General features: G+C 34.7%; 1 protein-coding gene and 1 long non-coding RNA gene across 3 annotated transcripts; one reads left to right on the forward strand and one right to left on the reverse strand.

Moving 5' to 3' along the window:
* Window positions 1-477: 477 nt before the first annotated feature.
* On the forward strand, window positions 478-13054 carry jagn1a (jagunal homolog 1a). Of its 2 annotated transcripts, none has more exons than XM_028021900.1 (3): window positions 478-552; window positions 11960-12082; window positions 12165-13054. In XM_028021900.1, the coding sequence occupies exons 1-3, from the start codon at window positions 485-487 to the stop codon at window positions 12625-12627; spliced, it is 654 nt and encodes a 217-aa protein (XP_027877701.1). In that variant the 5' UTR covers window positions 478-484; the 3' UTR covers window positions 12628-13054. The 2 variants fall into 2 exon arrangements, with proteins under 2 accessions (XP_027877701.1, XP_027877702.1); XM_028021901.1 differs by having other exon boundaries at window positions 504-686; window positions 10824-12082.
* LOC114147467 (uncharacterized) lies at window positions 3998-7416 on the reverse strand. Its single transcript, XR_003596060.1, has 3 exons — window positions 7082-7416; window positions 5513-5618; window positions 3998-4642 (listed from the first exon to the last, which is right to left on the reverse strand). It is a non-coding gene; the product is annotated as an uncharacterized LOC114147467 (long non-coding RNA).
* Window positions 13055-17171: the final 4117 nt, after the last annotated feature.

Raw genomic sequence — 17171 nt, forward strand, 5'->3', positions numbered from 1 at the left:
AAAAAGAGATTGTAATAAATAAAAAAAACTGTGGAGAAGATGGCCTTAAAAAAGGGTTTGAAAGATAACAAGAACTTTATAATAAGAAACTTTGCACTGGTGAAGAAGTTTGCCTTCTTTGGTCAATGGCTGAATTATCAGTAAATATTTTTCTAAACCTTCTGTTGAATTCAATAATTTGATATCAAAATAAAATTTAAGACAAAAGTTTGAAATAACACTGTTTTTATTTATCTAATTTCCATTGGGGATTCTGTGGGTAAAATAACTGAATAGAACAGAATTGAATTCAAATGAATTGAAAATAAAATGTCAAATGCAATCCCCAACCCAGTTAAAGTCATAAGTATTTTTGAAATGACTGAAATCCTTGTAACTGCGCCTCGCTTTATCAGAGCTGCTCATCAGAACATATGTCAAATCTTGGGTGGGGTCGGAGTGGGGATGCTGATGCTGCGATCCGACTGTGCGCATGCGCGTTGCCATGTCCTGTATTTCGTCACATCTTTTGTGTTACTGTACTACGCATTCAACCATCGAGCTTGTCCAGAGGTAGGTAAATACTCAGCGGTATAATGAATCATAACATGAATTGATATTTAAGCATTGTTGAGGACGCTAACTCGAAGCCAGTCTAGTGTTTAATACGCACCTGCTCAAATGAAGTAAATACAGGAAATAGTCAGGTGTTATGCCCAGAAATGCATGCCTGCCGAGAATTGCATCCCCTGTCGCGGGAGCGCGCATCGCTCTAAACTCTCGTATATTGATGAGAAAACGGACTGAAATATGACCGAAGAGGACATTTTTGAAGATATTCGTAACATTATCACGTTTCTTAATCATGTAAGACATAAAACGGTGGGTTTTATTTCGCAGATTAATTGAAATAAATACGGTTTTTATAGCTTTATTGAAACATCTGAGTCGAACGTTTTTCAGTCAGCGTCTGATGAAAATGGTCTCCGCAGATGGCTTGAAATTCCCCGATTTTTCTTTTGACACAATGGCTTAAAGCATTACAAAACAGAAGCCCGTTGTGTAGAATATTTTATATCACCCTTTACTGTCTAGTCTATTAATGTAGGGGGGATGATTTTAATTTCTGAGCCTGCCAATATTTGTATCCCCTGTCTATTGTCCTGTTGATATGAAACTTTACAGAAGTAGCTCAGAGAACAAGTGTCATTACGTAGAAAAGGTAAAATCCCTCTTAACTCTGTATTTCTCCATTTTAGCAGGGGATGCATTTTACGGCAAAGCCTATTATTAGCCTGCCAAAATATGCATGCCCCCTCTATTTTCCTCAAACATTATAATATTGATATGAAACTTATACCAGCAGTTCATAGAACAAGTGTGATTATGTAGAAAAGTTATTTCACTCTAAACTCTTTATTTATCCAAGTTAGCAGGGGATGCATTTTTTGGCAATATGGATGTTGAGCCTGCCAAAATATGCATGCCCTATCTATTTTCCTCAAATATTATCCTACTGATATGAAACTTATACCAGCAATTCATAGAACAAGTGTGATTATGTAGAAAAAGTTATTCCACTCTTAACTCTTTATTTCTCCATTTAACCAGGGGATGCATTTTACGGCAAGGCCTATCATTAGCCTGCCAAAATATGCATGCCCCCTCTATTTTTCTCAAATATTGTCCTACTGATATGAAACTTATACCAGCAGTTCATAGAACAAGTGTGATTATGTAGAAAAAGTTATTCCACTCATAACTCTGTATTTCTCCATTTTAGCAGGGGATGCATTTTTTGGCAATATGGATGTCGAGCCTGCCAAAATATGCATGCCCCCTCTATTTTCCTCAAATTTTATCCTATTGCTATGAAATTCATACCAAAAGTTCATACAACTACTCTATTTATGTAGAAAAAGCTATTTCACTCTAAACTCTTTATTTATCCAAGTTAGCAGGGGATGCATTTTTTGGCAATATGGATGTCGAGCCTGCCAAAATATGCATGCCCTATCTATTTTCCTCAAATTTTATCCTATTGCTATGAAATTCATACCAGCAGTTCATACAACTACTCTGATTATGTAGAAAAAGTTATTTCACTCTAAACTCTTTATTTATCCAAGTTAGCAGGGGATGCATTTTGTGGCAATATGGATGTTGAGCCTGCCAAAATATGCATGCCCTATCTATTTTCCTCAAATATTATCTTATTGATTTAAAACTTATATCAGCAGTTCATAGAACAAGTGTGATTTTGTAGAAAAAGTTATTCCACTCATAACTCTGTATTTCTCCATTTTGGCAGGGGATGCATTTTTTGGCAAAGCCTATTATTAGCCTGCCAAAATATGCATGCCCCCTCTATTTTTCTCAAATATTGTCCTACTGATATGAAACTTATACCAGCAATTCATAGAACAAGTGTGATTATGTAGAAAAAGTTATTCCACTCATAACTATGTATTTCTCCATTTTAGCAGGGATGCATTTTTTGGCAATATGGATGTCGAGCCTGCCAAAATATGCATGCCCTATCTATTTTTCTCAAATATTGTCCTACTGATATGAAACTTATACCAGCAATTCATAGAACAAGTGTGATTATGTAGAAAAAGTTATTCCACTCATAACTCTGTATTTCTCCATTTTAGCAGGGGATGCATTTTTTAGCAAAGCCTATTATTAGCCTGCCAAAATATGCATGCCCCCTCTATTTTTCTCAAATATTGTCCTACTGATATGAAACTTATACCAGCAATTCATAGAACAAGTGTGATTATGTAGAAAACGTTATTCCACTCATAACTCTGTATTTCTCCATTTTAGCAGGGGATGCATTTTTTGGCAATATGGATGTCGAGCCTGCCAAAATATGCATGCCCTATCTATTTTCCTCAAATTTTATCCTATTGATATAAAACTTATATCAGCAGTTCATAGAACAAGTGTGATTTTGTAGAAAAAGTTATTCCACTCATAACTCTGTATTTCTCCATTTTAGCAGGGGATGCATTTTTTGGCAAAGCCTATTATTAGCCTGCCAAAATATGCATGCCCCCTCTATTTTTCTCAAATATTGTCCTACTGATATGAAACTTATACCAGCAGTTCATAGAACAAGTGTGATTATGTAGAAAAAGTTATTCCACTCATAACTCTGTATTTCTCCATTTTAGCAGGGGATGCATTTTTTGGCAATATGGATGTCGAGCCTGCCAAAATATGCATGCCCCCTCTATTTTCCTCAAATTTTATCCTATTGCTATGAAATTCATACCAAAAGTTCATACAACTACTCTATTTATGTAGAAAAAGCTATTTCACTCTAAACTCTTTATTTATCCAAGTTAGCAGGGGATGCATTTTTTGGCAATATGGATGTCGAGCCTGCCAAAATATGCATGCCCTACCTATTTTCCTCAAATTTTATCTTATTGATTTAAAACTTATATCAGCAGTTCATAGAACAAGTGTGATTTTGTAGAAAAAGTTATTTCACTCTAAACTCTTTATTTATCCAAGTTAGCAGGGGATGCATTTTACGGCAAGGCCTATCATTAGCCTGCCAAAATATGCATGCCCCCTCTATTTTCCTCAAATGTCATCCTATTGATATGACATTCATACCAGTAGCTAAGAGGATAAGTGTAATTATGTAGAAAAGGTAAAATCCCTCTTGACTCTTTATTTTTTCAAGCTAGGAGGGGGATGCATTTTTTGGCAATATCGAATTTGAGCCTGCCGATATTTGCATGCCATACCTATTTTCCCCAAATATCATCCTATTGATATAAAACTCATACCAGCAGTTAAGGGAACAAATGTGATTATGTAGAAAATGTTATTTCTTTATTATTGCTATTGCAAGGATACTGAAGGAAATAAATCTGACAATGCATCTTTGCTAAATGTAAAGCATACACAAACCATTTTTATTTTGGTTTAACATAAAAATTAAATCACTTTTTTTCATTAATTTCAACAAAAGAATATTCATAACAAAATTTTTTGGAAAACCAATTAAGTCAACAAAAATTATGTCACATGTTTAAACTGAAAATCCACTGAACTGCAGTCATTAACGAATTAGATTGGTACAAACATAAAATCTATAAACACATTGCACAGCAGTAGTCTGTGTCGGTTTGTGGGACCTTAATGCAGCCTTGGTGGTACCACCAGTTGCATCTGTCACATGTGATCTGTAAATAAATAATACAAAATGGTCAAATAACAACATAAAGAATGTTTTTTTTAGTTCCTTATCTGTTTACTGAAGGTGATATTGGGTTTTGCCAACATAAAGCTTCTTCTTAATTATCAATATATGATTGGTAGAACTTTATTTGAGGAGATGACAGCATGTTCCTGACATGTATGGAGGTAAAAAAAATTCTAGGACCACAAGCATCTGTGTTTAATGTTTTACGACTGTACTTAAAAAAAAAGAAAACTTAAGCTACTTCCCACTTACCTGCCTTGGGTGTTTATTTATTTTATTATGATTTATTTTTGTATATCTACATACTTTGCAACTATTTTAAGGATGGTATATGGTTTGCTTGAATTGATTTTTCACTGCATTACATTGTTGTCTTACCCACATGTGATCTTCTGTGTCCTCACTGCCACAGTGTCTGCAGAGTCTCCACTGACTCTACAGAAAAACAAACCGCATCTTTAAATCAATGTTATAAAATAATCTTAATGGTATTTTTTTTTCTTTTAAATAATTCCATTTGTTAGTGTTCTTTTGAAAGTGGAACAATAATCCTCTGTGTAGATCTCAGTCGTCTAATCATCCCTTTTTGATAATGTCTGGTCTCATAAACAAATACAAGTAATAGAAACTGTACATCATATTGGCATATTAGGCAGGCTCACATGGTGTCTGTTTATTCATGAATTGAAACACACATGTATTCAAGGTATTTCTGGGATTTATGGTAAAAGAAAGCATCACTTAGTGTTTACCTTTTTATAATTTTCTCCAACTTAAGCCACTGAAAGTATAAAAATGGCATTCAGAAAATTTTAATATGTCTACATATATATGTGTATACATCTTGTGAAATTTGTCATTTTGTAAATGTTAATTTTATGAAAATACAGTAATGAATATAATGGTTCACATAATGCATCTCATTCCAGTTTTGTACTTTCACAAACTGCAAGTCCTTTTGCTTATTAAGTTACATTAAAGCTACTCAAGAAAAGTGTAATTGTATCCTAGAACAATTTTAAGTTTGTTGATTATGTTTTTTGCCTCAACAGTTATTGGGCTGTGTTATGTGTAATTTATTTATTAGAGATCAAGGCCAGGTGTATTGAAATGTTCTTCACTAATTGAATTTGACATAAACACTAACATGATTGTACTTCACACATCTGCAAAGTTCAATATTTTAATATTTCTAATTAGATAAAATAGCTGACCTAACACAATTTTTTTGTGCGTGCATGATTTTACACACAACATAGTATCCCACACACATAGGAACTGAATAAAAAATATGTCAAAAGATACCTGATTCTGAGAGAAGTGTGGAAGACATGTTGAGTCTCATGGTATTAACAGCTTCTGCTGCTGATGGAAAGTTCAGGTCCTTGTTTTCCAGTATGCACTCTGCAAACTGTAAAGGCAAATATATTTTTTTCAAAAAAGAAAGAAGAGTAACAGCGGACTCATTACAAATACAAAATATTTGTCAAAGTATTAGATTGTCATATAGAGGTCATGACATTTATGAATAATTTAACATTTTTGCTATACTTATTTCAGACTCTTTCCATTGTCATTAAAATAAATCAACCATGTAATAAAGCAATATAATTCATAAACTACATTATATTTCAGGCAGAAATGCACAGTTTAAGTTGTTAAGCCAAAGCTGTTCATCATCTTAAAAGTTCTACTCCTACAAAATAGCATTAGATTAATGGCAATGTGATTATTAGAAAACCACTTTCATATTAATCTTTTTTTCACAACATCAAAAACGTAAACAAGCATGTATACCAATATATTGATATATAATTCTATCTATCTTCAGACATAGATAGATATACATGTATGTGGAAAGAGACAGAACAGTACACATAAAGGTTATATAAATTGATTTGTAAACAGACAATGTTCTACATTACATAAGAAATATAAGTAATCATAGTCAAGTATATACAGTACAAACCAAAAGTTTGGACACACAGTTGTGTCCAAACTTTTGGTCTGTACTGTATATATATATATATATATATATATACTGTATATAAAAACATAAAACCACGGCTGCCCAAATCACGGCAGAATTAAATGTGCACCTCAACTCTCCTGTTTCCACCAAAACTGTCCGTCGGGAGCACCACAGGGTCAATATACACGGCCGGGCTGCTATAGCCAAACCTTTGGTCACTCGTGCCAATGCCAAACGTCGGTTTCAATGGTGCAAGAAGCGCAAATCTTGGGCTGTGGACAATATGAAACATGTATTGTTCTCTGATGAGTCCACCTTTACTGTTTTCCCCACATCCGGGAGAGTTACAGTGTGGAGAAGCCCCAAAGAAGCGTACCACCCAGACTGTTGCATGCCCAGAGTGAAGCATGGGGGTGGATCAGTGATGGTTTGGGCTGCCATATCATGGCATTCCCTTGGCCCCATACTTGTGCTAGATGGGCGCGTCACTGCCAAGGACTACCGAACCATTCTGGAGGACCATGTGCATCCATGTATATATATACACTGCTCAAAGAAATAAAGGGAACACTCAAATAACACATCCTAGATCTGAATGAAAGAAATATTCTCATTGAATACTTTGTTCTGTACAAAGTTCCATTTGCACAACAGCAGGTGAAATTGATTGTCAATCAGTGTTGCTTCCTAAGTGGACAGTTTGATTTCACAGAAGTTTGATTTACTTGGAGTTATATTGTGTTGTTTAAGTGTTCCCTTTATTTTTGAGCAGTATATATATACTGGTATATATATATATATATATATATATATATATATATATATATATATATATATATATATATATATATATATATATATATATATATATATATATATATATATATTTAAACAGCACTTACTTTAAGCGCAAACACACCACATGAAACCACATCTTGCTGGATGGCATGTTATACTGTTTCACATTTCCACATTGACACTTTCATCCCTTTGCTTCTCATAAATCTCCTTGTTGAGAGGATAAAATGTTAAATTAACATTCTAGTTATCCAATTATGACATTTTTTATTATAATAAACAATAATTGTTCTTGTTTTTCTCACCTTGTTACTTCCAAGCACCTCTTCACATCTTTTTGGGACTCTCCAAGTGAGTTAAGGAAACCTATTGTTATGAATATTCTTTTGTTGAAATTAATGAAAAAAAGTGATTTAATTTTTATGTTAAACCAAAATAAAAATGGTTTGTGTATGCTTTACATTTAGCAAAGATGCATTGTCAGATTTATTTCCTTCAGTATCCTTGCAATAGCGATAATAAAGAAATAACATTTTCTACATAATCACATTTGTTCCCTTAACTGCTGGTATGAGTTTTATATCAATAGGATGATATTTGGGGAAAATAGGTATGGCATGCAAATATCGGCAGGCTCAAATTCGATATTGCCAAAAAATGCATCCCCCTCCTAGCTTGAAAAAATAAAGAGTCAAGAGGGATTTTACCTTTTCTACATAATTACACTTATCCTCTTAGCTACTGGTATGAATGTCATATCAATAGGATGACATTTGAGGAAAATAGAGGGGGCATGCATATTTTGGCAGGCTAATGATAGGCCTTGCCGTAAAATGCATCCCCTGGTTAAATGGAGAAATAAAGAGTTAAGAGTGGAATAACTTTTTCTACAAAATCACACTTGTTCTATGAATTGCTGGTATAAGTTTCATATCAGTAGGATAATATTTGAGGAAAATAGATAGGGCATGCATATTTTGGCAGGCTCAACATCCATATTGCCACAAAATGCATCCCCTGCTAACTTGGATAAATAAAGAGTTTAGAGTGAAATAACTTTTTCTACATAATCAGAGTAGTTGTATGAACTTTTGGTATGAATTTCATAGCAATAGGATAAAATTTGAGGAAAATAGATAGGGCATGCATATTTTGGCAGGCTCGACATCCATATTGCCAAAAAATGCATCCCCTGCTAACTTGGATAAATAAAGAGTTTAGAGTGAAATAACTTTTTCTACAAAATCACACTTGTTCTATGAACTGCTGATATAAGTGTTAAATCAATAAGATAATATTTGAGGAAAATAGATAGGGCATGCATATTTTGGCAGGCTCAACATCCATATTGCCAAAAAATGCATCCCCTGCTAACTTGGATAAATAAAGAGTTTAGAGTGAAATAACTTTTTCTACATAATCAGAGTAGTTGTATGAACTGCTGGTATGAATTTCATAGCAATAGGATAATATTTGAGGAAAATAGAGGGGGCATGCATATTTTGGCAGGCTAATGATAGGCCTTGCCGTAAAATGCATCCCCTGGTTAAATGGAGAAATAAAGAGTTAAGAGTGGAATAACTTTTCTACATAATCACACTTGTTCTATGAATTGCTGGTATAAGTTTCATATCAGTAGGATAATATTTGAGGAAAATAGATAGGGCATGCATATTTTGGCAGGCTCAACATCCATATTGCCACAAAATGCATCCCCTGCTAACTTGGATAAATAAAGAGTTTAGAGTGAAATAACTTTTTCTACATAATCAGAGTAGTTGTATGAACTGCTGGTATGAATTTCATAGCAATAGGATAATATTTGAGGAAAATAGAGGGGGCATGCATATTTTGGCAGGCTAATGATAGGCCTTGCCGTAAAATGCATCCCCTGGTTAAATGGAGAAATAAAGAGTTAAGAGTGGAATAACTTTTTCTACAAAATCACACTTGTTCTATGAATTGCTGGTATAAGTTTCATATCAGTAGGATAATATTTGAGGAAAATAGATAGGGCATGCATATTTTGGCAGGCTCAACATCCATATTGCCACAAAATGCATCCCCTGCTAACTTGGATAAATAAAGAGTTTAGAGTGAAATAACTTTTTCTACATAATTAGAGTAGTTGTATGAACTGCTGGTATGAATTTCATAGCAATAGGATAATATTTGAGGAAAATAGAGGGGGCATGCATATTTTGGCAGGCTAATGATAGGCCTTGCCGTAAAATGCATCCCCTGGTTAAATGGAGAAATAAAGAGTTAAGAGTGGAATAACTTTTTCTACAAAATCACACTTGTTCTATGAATTGCTGGTATAAGTTTCATATCAGTAGGATAATATTTGAGGAAAATAGATAGGGCATGCATATTTTGGCAGGCTCAACATCCATATTGCCACAAAATGCATCCCCTGCTAACTTGGATAAATAAAGAGTTTAGAGTGAAATAACTTTTTCTACATAATCAGAGTAGTTGTATGAACTGCTGGTATGAATTTCATAGCAATAGGATAAAATTTGAGGAAAATAGATAGGGCATGCATATTTTGGCAGGCTCGACATCCATATTGCCAAAAAATGCATCCCCTGCTAACTTGGATAAATAAAGAGTTTAGAGTGAAATAACTTTTTCTACAAAATCACACTTGTTCTATGAACTGCTGATATAAGTTTTAAATCAATAAGATAATATTTGAGGAAAATAGATAGGGCATGCATATTTTGGCAGGCTCAACATCCATATTGCCAAAAAATGCATCCCCTGCTAACTTGGATAAATAAAGAGTTTAGAGTGAAATAACTTTTTCTACATAATCAGAGTAGTTGTATGAACTGCTGGTATGAATTTCATAGCAATAGGATAAAATTTGAGGAAAATAGGTAGGGCATGCATATTTTGGCAGGCTCGACATCCATATTGCCAAAAAAATGCTTCCCCTGGTAACATGGAGAAATAAAGAATTAAAGAGGGATTTCACCTTTTCTACATAATCAGAGATGTTCTATGAATTACTGGTATGGGTTTTATATCGATAGGATAATATTTGAAGAACATGGAGAGGCCATGCATATTTTGGCAGGCTAATAATAGGCTTTGCTGTACATGCATCCCCTGCTTACATGGAGAAATAGAGTCAAGAGTGAAATTACTTTTTCTATACAATCACACTTGTTTTATGAACTGCTGGTATACATTTTGTATCAGTAGAATTATATTTGTGGAAAATATATAAGGCCTACATGTATTGGCAAGGTAATAATTTGCTATGCCAGAAAATGCATCCCTCTGCTAACTTGAAGAAATGAAGAGTTAAGAGGGACTTCACCTTTTCTACGTAATGACACTTATTCTCTGTGCAACTGCTATACGTTTCATATCAACAATAGACAGGGGATACAAATATTGGCAGGCTCAGTCATTAAAATGCATCCCCTCTACATTAATATGCTAGACAGTTAAGCATGATATAAAATGTTCTACATAATGGGCCTCTGTTTTGTAATACTTTAAGCTAATATGATGTTAAAAGAAAAATCGGGAAATTTCAAACCAAATGCGGAGAGCATTTTCTTCAGACACGGACTGAAAAACGTTCGACTCATTTGTCTCAATAAATGTGTAAAAACCGTATTTATTTCAATTAATCTGCGATATAAAACCCACCGTTTTAAGGCTGACATGTTTAAGAAACGTGATATTGTTACGAATATCTTTAAAAGTTTCGTTTTCGGTCATATTTCAGTCCGTTTCCTCATTAAAATGCGAGAGTTTAGAGCGATGCGCGCTCCCGCGACAGGGGATGCAATTCTCGGCAGGCATGCATTTCTGGGCATAACACAGGCTCAGCAGCTAACGCGCTCCCTGCTTTCCGCCATCGTCGTTTTTCTCGGTCTTAAGTTTTCGGTTTGTATCTAAACAACTGTTTATACCATTGTATAAATGCAGCAGAGTATTTACACTTAGTAACCCTTTTCTCATTTTGTCATGAGGCAAAAACCTCATCGTATTTTATTGGAATGTTGTAAACCAGCAAAAAGCTTTACGTCACTGCAGCTCGGAAATAAAATTATTTTCATTTTTTGGGAAAGTTTGAAAAGTTTGGCATTCATTGGTATTCAATTCCCTTTACTAAATAACATTTAGTTACTAAACAACAATATAAATTCATTGAGGTCTTGAGAAGGCAACGCTTCAACTTGACATCGGTAGATTATTTAATATTCTATTATAATCTTAATCTATATACAGCTGTTCTGTGAGGCATGTGGCTTGTTTTTATTCACGAACACACATGAATAGATTATGGAAAGGTTCAATATCTATCTATCTATCTATCTATCTATCTATCTATCTATCTATCTATCTATCTATCTATCTATCTATCTATCTATCTATCTATCTATCTATCTATCTATCTATCTATCTGCTCTTGCAGAGCTCTGTTCTATCAGTCATCTAGATTCAAGAAGAATCTGCTTGGATCTAAACTGGATCTCAAAAAATATGAAGACTTTCATGTTCTTTGAGATCATGTAAGTCAAGTTCTCAACATGACTTTCATGAACTTTTAGCTCAACATGAAAGTCACTACATTTGGAGAAAATCTAACACACTGATCCCAATATTATGTGATGATGGCAGCATTGGCAGCATCATGCTGTGGGGAGAGAAGCTAGTCAGAGTTTGTGGCCCGATGCAAACAGTGAAATATAAGACCTTCCTAGAAGAAAATCTGTAAAGATTTGTCTTTATGCAGGTCAACAAACGTTATATATGCTGTATTTTCTTTTTACTTCCACTTTACAATTATACAACACAACACTTTTGCGAGGCACTTCACAACACACTGACCTTTTAAAAATCTATTTAACACCTAAAGTTATTATTATTGTAGGAGGTAATTATCTGTGTTTGACCTGTTTATATTTTCTATCTAAACAATCAATAGAAATATTTGCAGCTTATTTTGTGTAAAGTTGTGTATTTCGTGTGGAACAGGATCGTCCGAACATGACATCCCGTGTTGGTCCCAGAACAGCCAGTACAAATGGAAGTGACTTCAAACCCAGAGAAAAGGTGGCCCCACATTACCAGATGAGGCAAGCATACAGTTTCTATTGATAATATTTACTTTTTTAAATATCCAAACAACAATCTGAATGTTGACTTTCTATATTGCAGTGCTTCCTTGAAGTCAGAGGTTCGGAAGCTGAACTGGGTCCACCTTCTGATCTGGTTGCTAGTGGCTGCACAAGTGATTGTGAGCCACTTTGACCTGGTGTCACACGACACAGTGTCCATACCGTACCAGTGGGAGTACCCCTACCTGCTCAGCCTCATCCCCCTGCTCTGCAGCAGCCTGTCACTTCCAAACAATAACATCAGCTACCTGGTTATATCCATGATCAGTGCAGGGCTTTTCTCTGTGGCGCCTCTCATTTATGGTGGCATGGAGATGTTTCCTGTAGCTCAGCAGCTCTATCGCCATGGAAAAGCCTACCGCTTTATTTTTGGCTTCTCTGCTGTGACTGTTATGTACCTCATCATGGTGGTTGCTGTTCAAGTGCATGCATGGCAAATATACTACATGAAGAAACTTTTAGATTCATGGTTTGATGCCACTCAGGAAAAGAAGAAGAAATGAATGTATAAAAAGGATTGCTTCTGGAAAATGTATGTTTATGTTGTAAGTTTCATTCAGTTGCATTTGTTAGATCAGAAAAATCCCACCGCATAACATATTTAAGATCCTAGAACAGTAATAAGTAGCAGGTTTGCTTGCATCTTGTGTCTGCAGTAACCAATGAAATCTTTGCACCTTCTTCAGTAATAAGCAGGCTTCTGCTTTTCTCTAAAAAGATCTCAGGTTACAGTGATTTCATTTTGCTCATGCTTGCACAACAAAGACACAAGTTGTGTCAGTGTATACATTTTGCTCCTAAACTCCCAGTGTTTGTTCATATTAGGTGGTTTATTTGGTCTCGTTTGATTATGTTATGTAAATTATGATTATATCTCTATTTTTAGTGAGAAAAAAACTATTAAAGAAGAAATAAAATCATCATAACCTCTGTCTGCTCGGTTATTCTAAGCACCCTAATGACACTACTTCATTTTGACTTGTAGAAGCAAAAAATATGTATTGTATGTTTTCTTGATTACATTTAGTTTATGTCTCCAAAACTATTGTATTAAAACTAATCAAAAAAAATGTAGCACAGTGCATCAATATAGCACAGCTGGCTTAATTTAAATACAAACAATGCTTGCTATAAATAAAAAGCATCAAAATTTCTTGAGGTGAGAATATTTTGTCACCTTAAGCTTGCGTGGTGCCCACTGCATTGGACAATTAATTTGAAAACCAACTCAAAGGACTTGCAAACAAGCAGTGTGATGTGTCTTAACCACAAAATTTTGATCAATTGCGTTACAAGATTTTGACGAATTCTGAAATCAGTTACAATAATTCTATCATTTACAGAAACAGCAGCAGTTAATGTGCTGTGTTTTATACACTTTCACAGATGCCTAAATTTTTTTTTACATTTTGTTCAGGGAGTACTTTAGTTGGTCACAGGCTTTTTAGTTACTTAAATATTCTGTTTAGATATGCAGATATTGGTGGGTTCATCTCTTTTAAACAGGGTGGAATCCCAAACAGTGATATTCTAATTATTATAGATGCCTCTTTGTGCAGTGCAATGGGTTGGGTTTCAAGCTATTCAAGACATTGACTATAAAAGAAATTGAATCCTGTTCATCTCTTCTAGCTAGGAGTCGTGTTGGAAATGAAAACGGCTTGCTTGGGGCTAAGGGTCGGTTTTTTGAAACGGGAGCTCGCTGAACTTCGGTGTTAAATGCGACTTAATTCGGAACATGACGACGTTGGATTTGGAAAGAAGTGACTGTAATAGTATGGAGTGCAGTGACGAGGAAGGAAGGAGTGGTCGGAATGAAGATAAAGAGTGGGAATTGGTGGGAAAGGGTGGAAAGAAGCAGCGAGCTGCTGAAAGAAAGAGAAAAAAAGGAAATGAGGACAGCACTGAAGACACTGATAATGAAGGAATTGAGGCAGGAAAAGAAGCACAAAAAAGACAAAATCTGAACATTATAATAAGATTTGATGAAGGAGAAGGAGTCAAGAAGATTGATCCACTTAAACTAACAAAAGCACTTAAGACACATGTTGGGGAAATTAAACATGCTAAAGTACTGAGAGACGGAAATCTTTTGATTGGCTGTAATTCTGAAGGTCAGGTTGAAAAGGCAAAAAAGCTTGGATGGGTATGTAAAGTCAAAATTAGAGCAGTTGTTAAAGTGGGTGAAAAAAGAAATAATGAAAGCAAAGGAATCATAACAGGAGTGCCGTTAAGTGTTGATATGAAGGAATTAATTGAGAATCTGAAAGAAAGAAACAAGGAAGTAAAAGGAGCACGGAGAATGAAAAGGGGTACAGAGAAGATTGAAACAGAAACTGTGTTGCTGGAGTTTGAAACAAAAGAAATGCCAAGGGAGGTTTTCTTTGGCTTGATAAGATTTAGTGTCAGGGAATATGTGCCCAAACCAGTGAGGTGCTTCAACTGTCAGGAATTTGGCCATATTGCAAAAATATGTAAAGGTAAAAAGAGATGTGCCCGTTGTTCTGGAGACCATGACTATGGTAAATGTGGAGTTGGAGTTAAACCAAAGTGCTGTAGTTGTGGAGGAGAGCATAGTGTCGCTTTTTGGGGATGCGAGGTAATGAAACGACAATCAGTGATACAGAAAACAAAAGTTACGCAGAAAGTAACATATGCAGAAGCGTGTAAAGTAGTTGAGAAAGAGAAACAAACTGAGAAATCTCTATCAGGAGAAAAGCAAGTAATTTCAAAAATTATGGTAATGGTTGAAAAGAAAATTGAAGAGGAAAAAAAGAAAATGGTGACTTTTATTGCAGGAGTTATAAATGCAACATCGGATGTGAAATCAAAAACGGAAAGGATTCAGATTATTGTAAAGGCAGCATGCCATAGTTTAGACTTAAAGAATATTCGGTGGGAGGACATAAGGGAAGAACTGTGTAGTCAGGCAAGTCAAGAAGGATAGTCTCAATATTGCAATGGAATGCGAGGAGTCTTCTGTCAAATGGGCAAGATTTTAAACAGTTTATTTACGAATTAAATGAAAAACCTGATGTAATTTGTATACAGGAAACTTGGCTGAGGCCTTTTTTGGATTTCAAATTAGATGGATATATTGCAGTTAGATATGATAGAGAAGAAGGAAATGGGGGAGGGTGTCTTTCTCTGATTAAAGAAGGTATTCCGTATAAAGTTATTGGAAGAAAAGGAGATTTGGAGTATGTTGCAACTGAAATATGGGTGGAAGAGAAGGTACTGTTGGTTTTAAATTTTTACAATCCTTGTAAAAAGCTTGAGGTAAGTAAACTTGAAGAGATGGATATGAAAGGAAATGTTATTTGGTGTGGAGATTTTAATGCACATCATTCATTATGGGGTAGTGGAAAAGTAGATTATAATGGGAACATTTTAGAAGAATTTCTAGATAGTAATAATTTGGTTTGCTTGAATAATGGAAAGAAGACAAGAATTGATATAAATTCAGGTAAGGAATCTGTACTAGATCTGACATTTGTTTCTAGCTGTTTAGCTCCACTATGTGATTGGCAAGTTAAAAATAAGTCATTTGGTAGTGATCACTACATTATAATCAGCAAAATAAGGATGGGCCAGGTGCATAGGCCTGAAATGATAGGAGGGAAGTGGATATTTGAGAAAGCAAATTGGGAGGAATTTTATAACCTATGTGATAGGAAAATTTTAAATGTTCAAAATGATCACAGTATTGAAAGTATGAACCGAGTGATTAGTCAGGGTATTTTAGTTGCTGCAGAGGAGGCTATTCCAAAAACATCAGGGAAAAATAGGAGAAAGTTGGTTCCATGGTGGAATGAAGAGTGTAGAAAAGCAGTTAGAGAAAGAAATAAAGCATTTAAATTGGTTAAAAGGTCTCATAATTTTCAACATTTAATTGAATATAAAAAGTCACAAGCTAAAGTCAGGAGAACAATAAGGAGCACAAAAAGAGAATACTGGAGAGGTTTCTGTGACACAATTGGCAGTAGTACAAAACTAGGGGATGTTTGGGGGATGATCAAAAAAATGGGAGGAGATAGAAGGGAATGGAGTTATCCTATACTAAATAAAAATGATATAGTAGCTGTAACTGACAAGGAAAAGGCTGATATGTTAGTGAGAACATTTGTGGAGATACATAGTGGTAAAAATTTATTAGGTAATGAAATGGAGGGAAGGGAGAGAACTAAAAAGGAATACGATGGAATCTTAAGAAGAAAGAAGAATAATAATGATCTGATGAATTATCCTTTCTCTATTGGAGAGCTAAAAAGAGCTTTGGATAGAACTAGGAATAGTGCTCCAGGTAAGGATGAGGTGTGTTATATTATGTTAAAACATGTAAGTGAGGAAGTTTTAAATAAATTATTAATTTTATTCAATAAGATTTGGAAGGAGGGGAGACTGCCTTGTAAGTGGAAAGAAGCTATTATTATTCCGTTGAAGAAACCTGGGAAAGATCAGAGTAACCCTGTAAATTACAGACCAATAGCTTTAACATCTAATCTGTGTAAACTGATGGAAAGGATGGTGAATGAGAGATTGACACATTATTTGGAGTCAAACCATTTAATTGCTCCGTATCAGAGTGGTTTTCGTAGAGGGAGAGGAACAATGGATCCTATTTTATGTTTAGAGGATGTTATTAGAAAAGCTCAGATTAATAAAGAAACTGTTGTTGCTGTGTTTTTTGATGTGGAGAAAGCATATGATATGTTATGGAGGGAAGGGTTAATGATTAAATTACATCAGATAGGTATAGGAGGTAATATGTTTAATTGGTTATGGGATTTTTTAAGGGATAGAAATATTCAAGTTAAAATAGGATGTCAGTTTTCGGAAATATGTAAAATAGAAAATGGAACCCCTCAAGGAAGTGTGGTAAGTCCGACATTATTTTCAGTTATGATCAACGATATTTTTAAAGAAATATCCATTGGTTTTGGTAAGTCACTTTTTGCTGATGATGGAGCATTATGGAAAAAGGGAAGAAATGTGGACCATCTTATTGTTAAAATACAGGAAGGTATAGATAAAGTGAGTAAGTGGG

The sequence above is a fragment of the Xiphophorus couchianus genome, chromosome 7 (assembly GCF_001444195.1).
Source record: "Xiphophorus couchianus chromosome 7, X_couchianus-1.0, whole genome shotgun sequence".
NCBI classification, from domain to species: domain Eukaryota; kingdom Metazoa; phylum Chordata; class Actinopteri; order Cyprinodontiformes; family Poeciliidae; genus Xiphophorus; species Xiphophorus couchianus.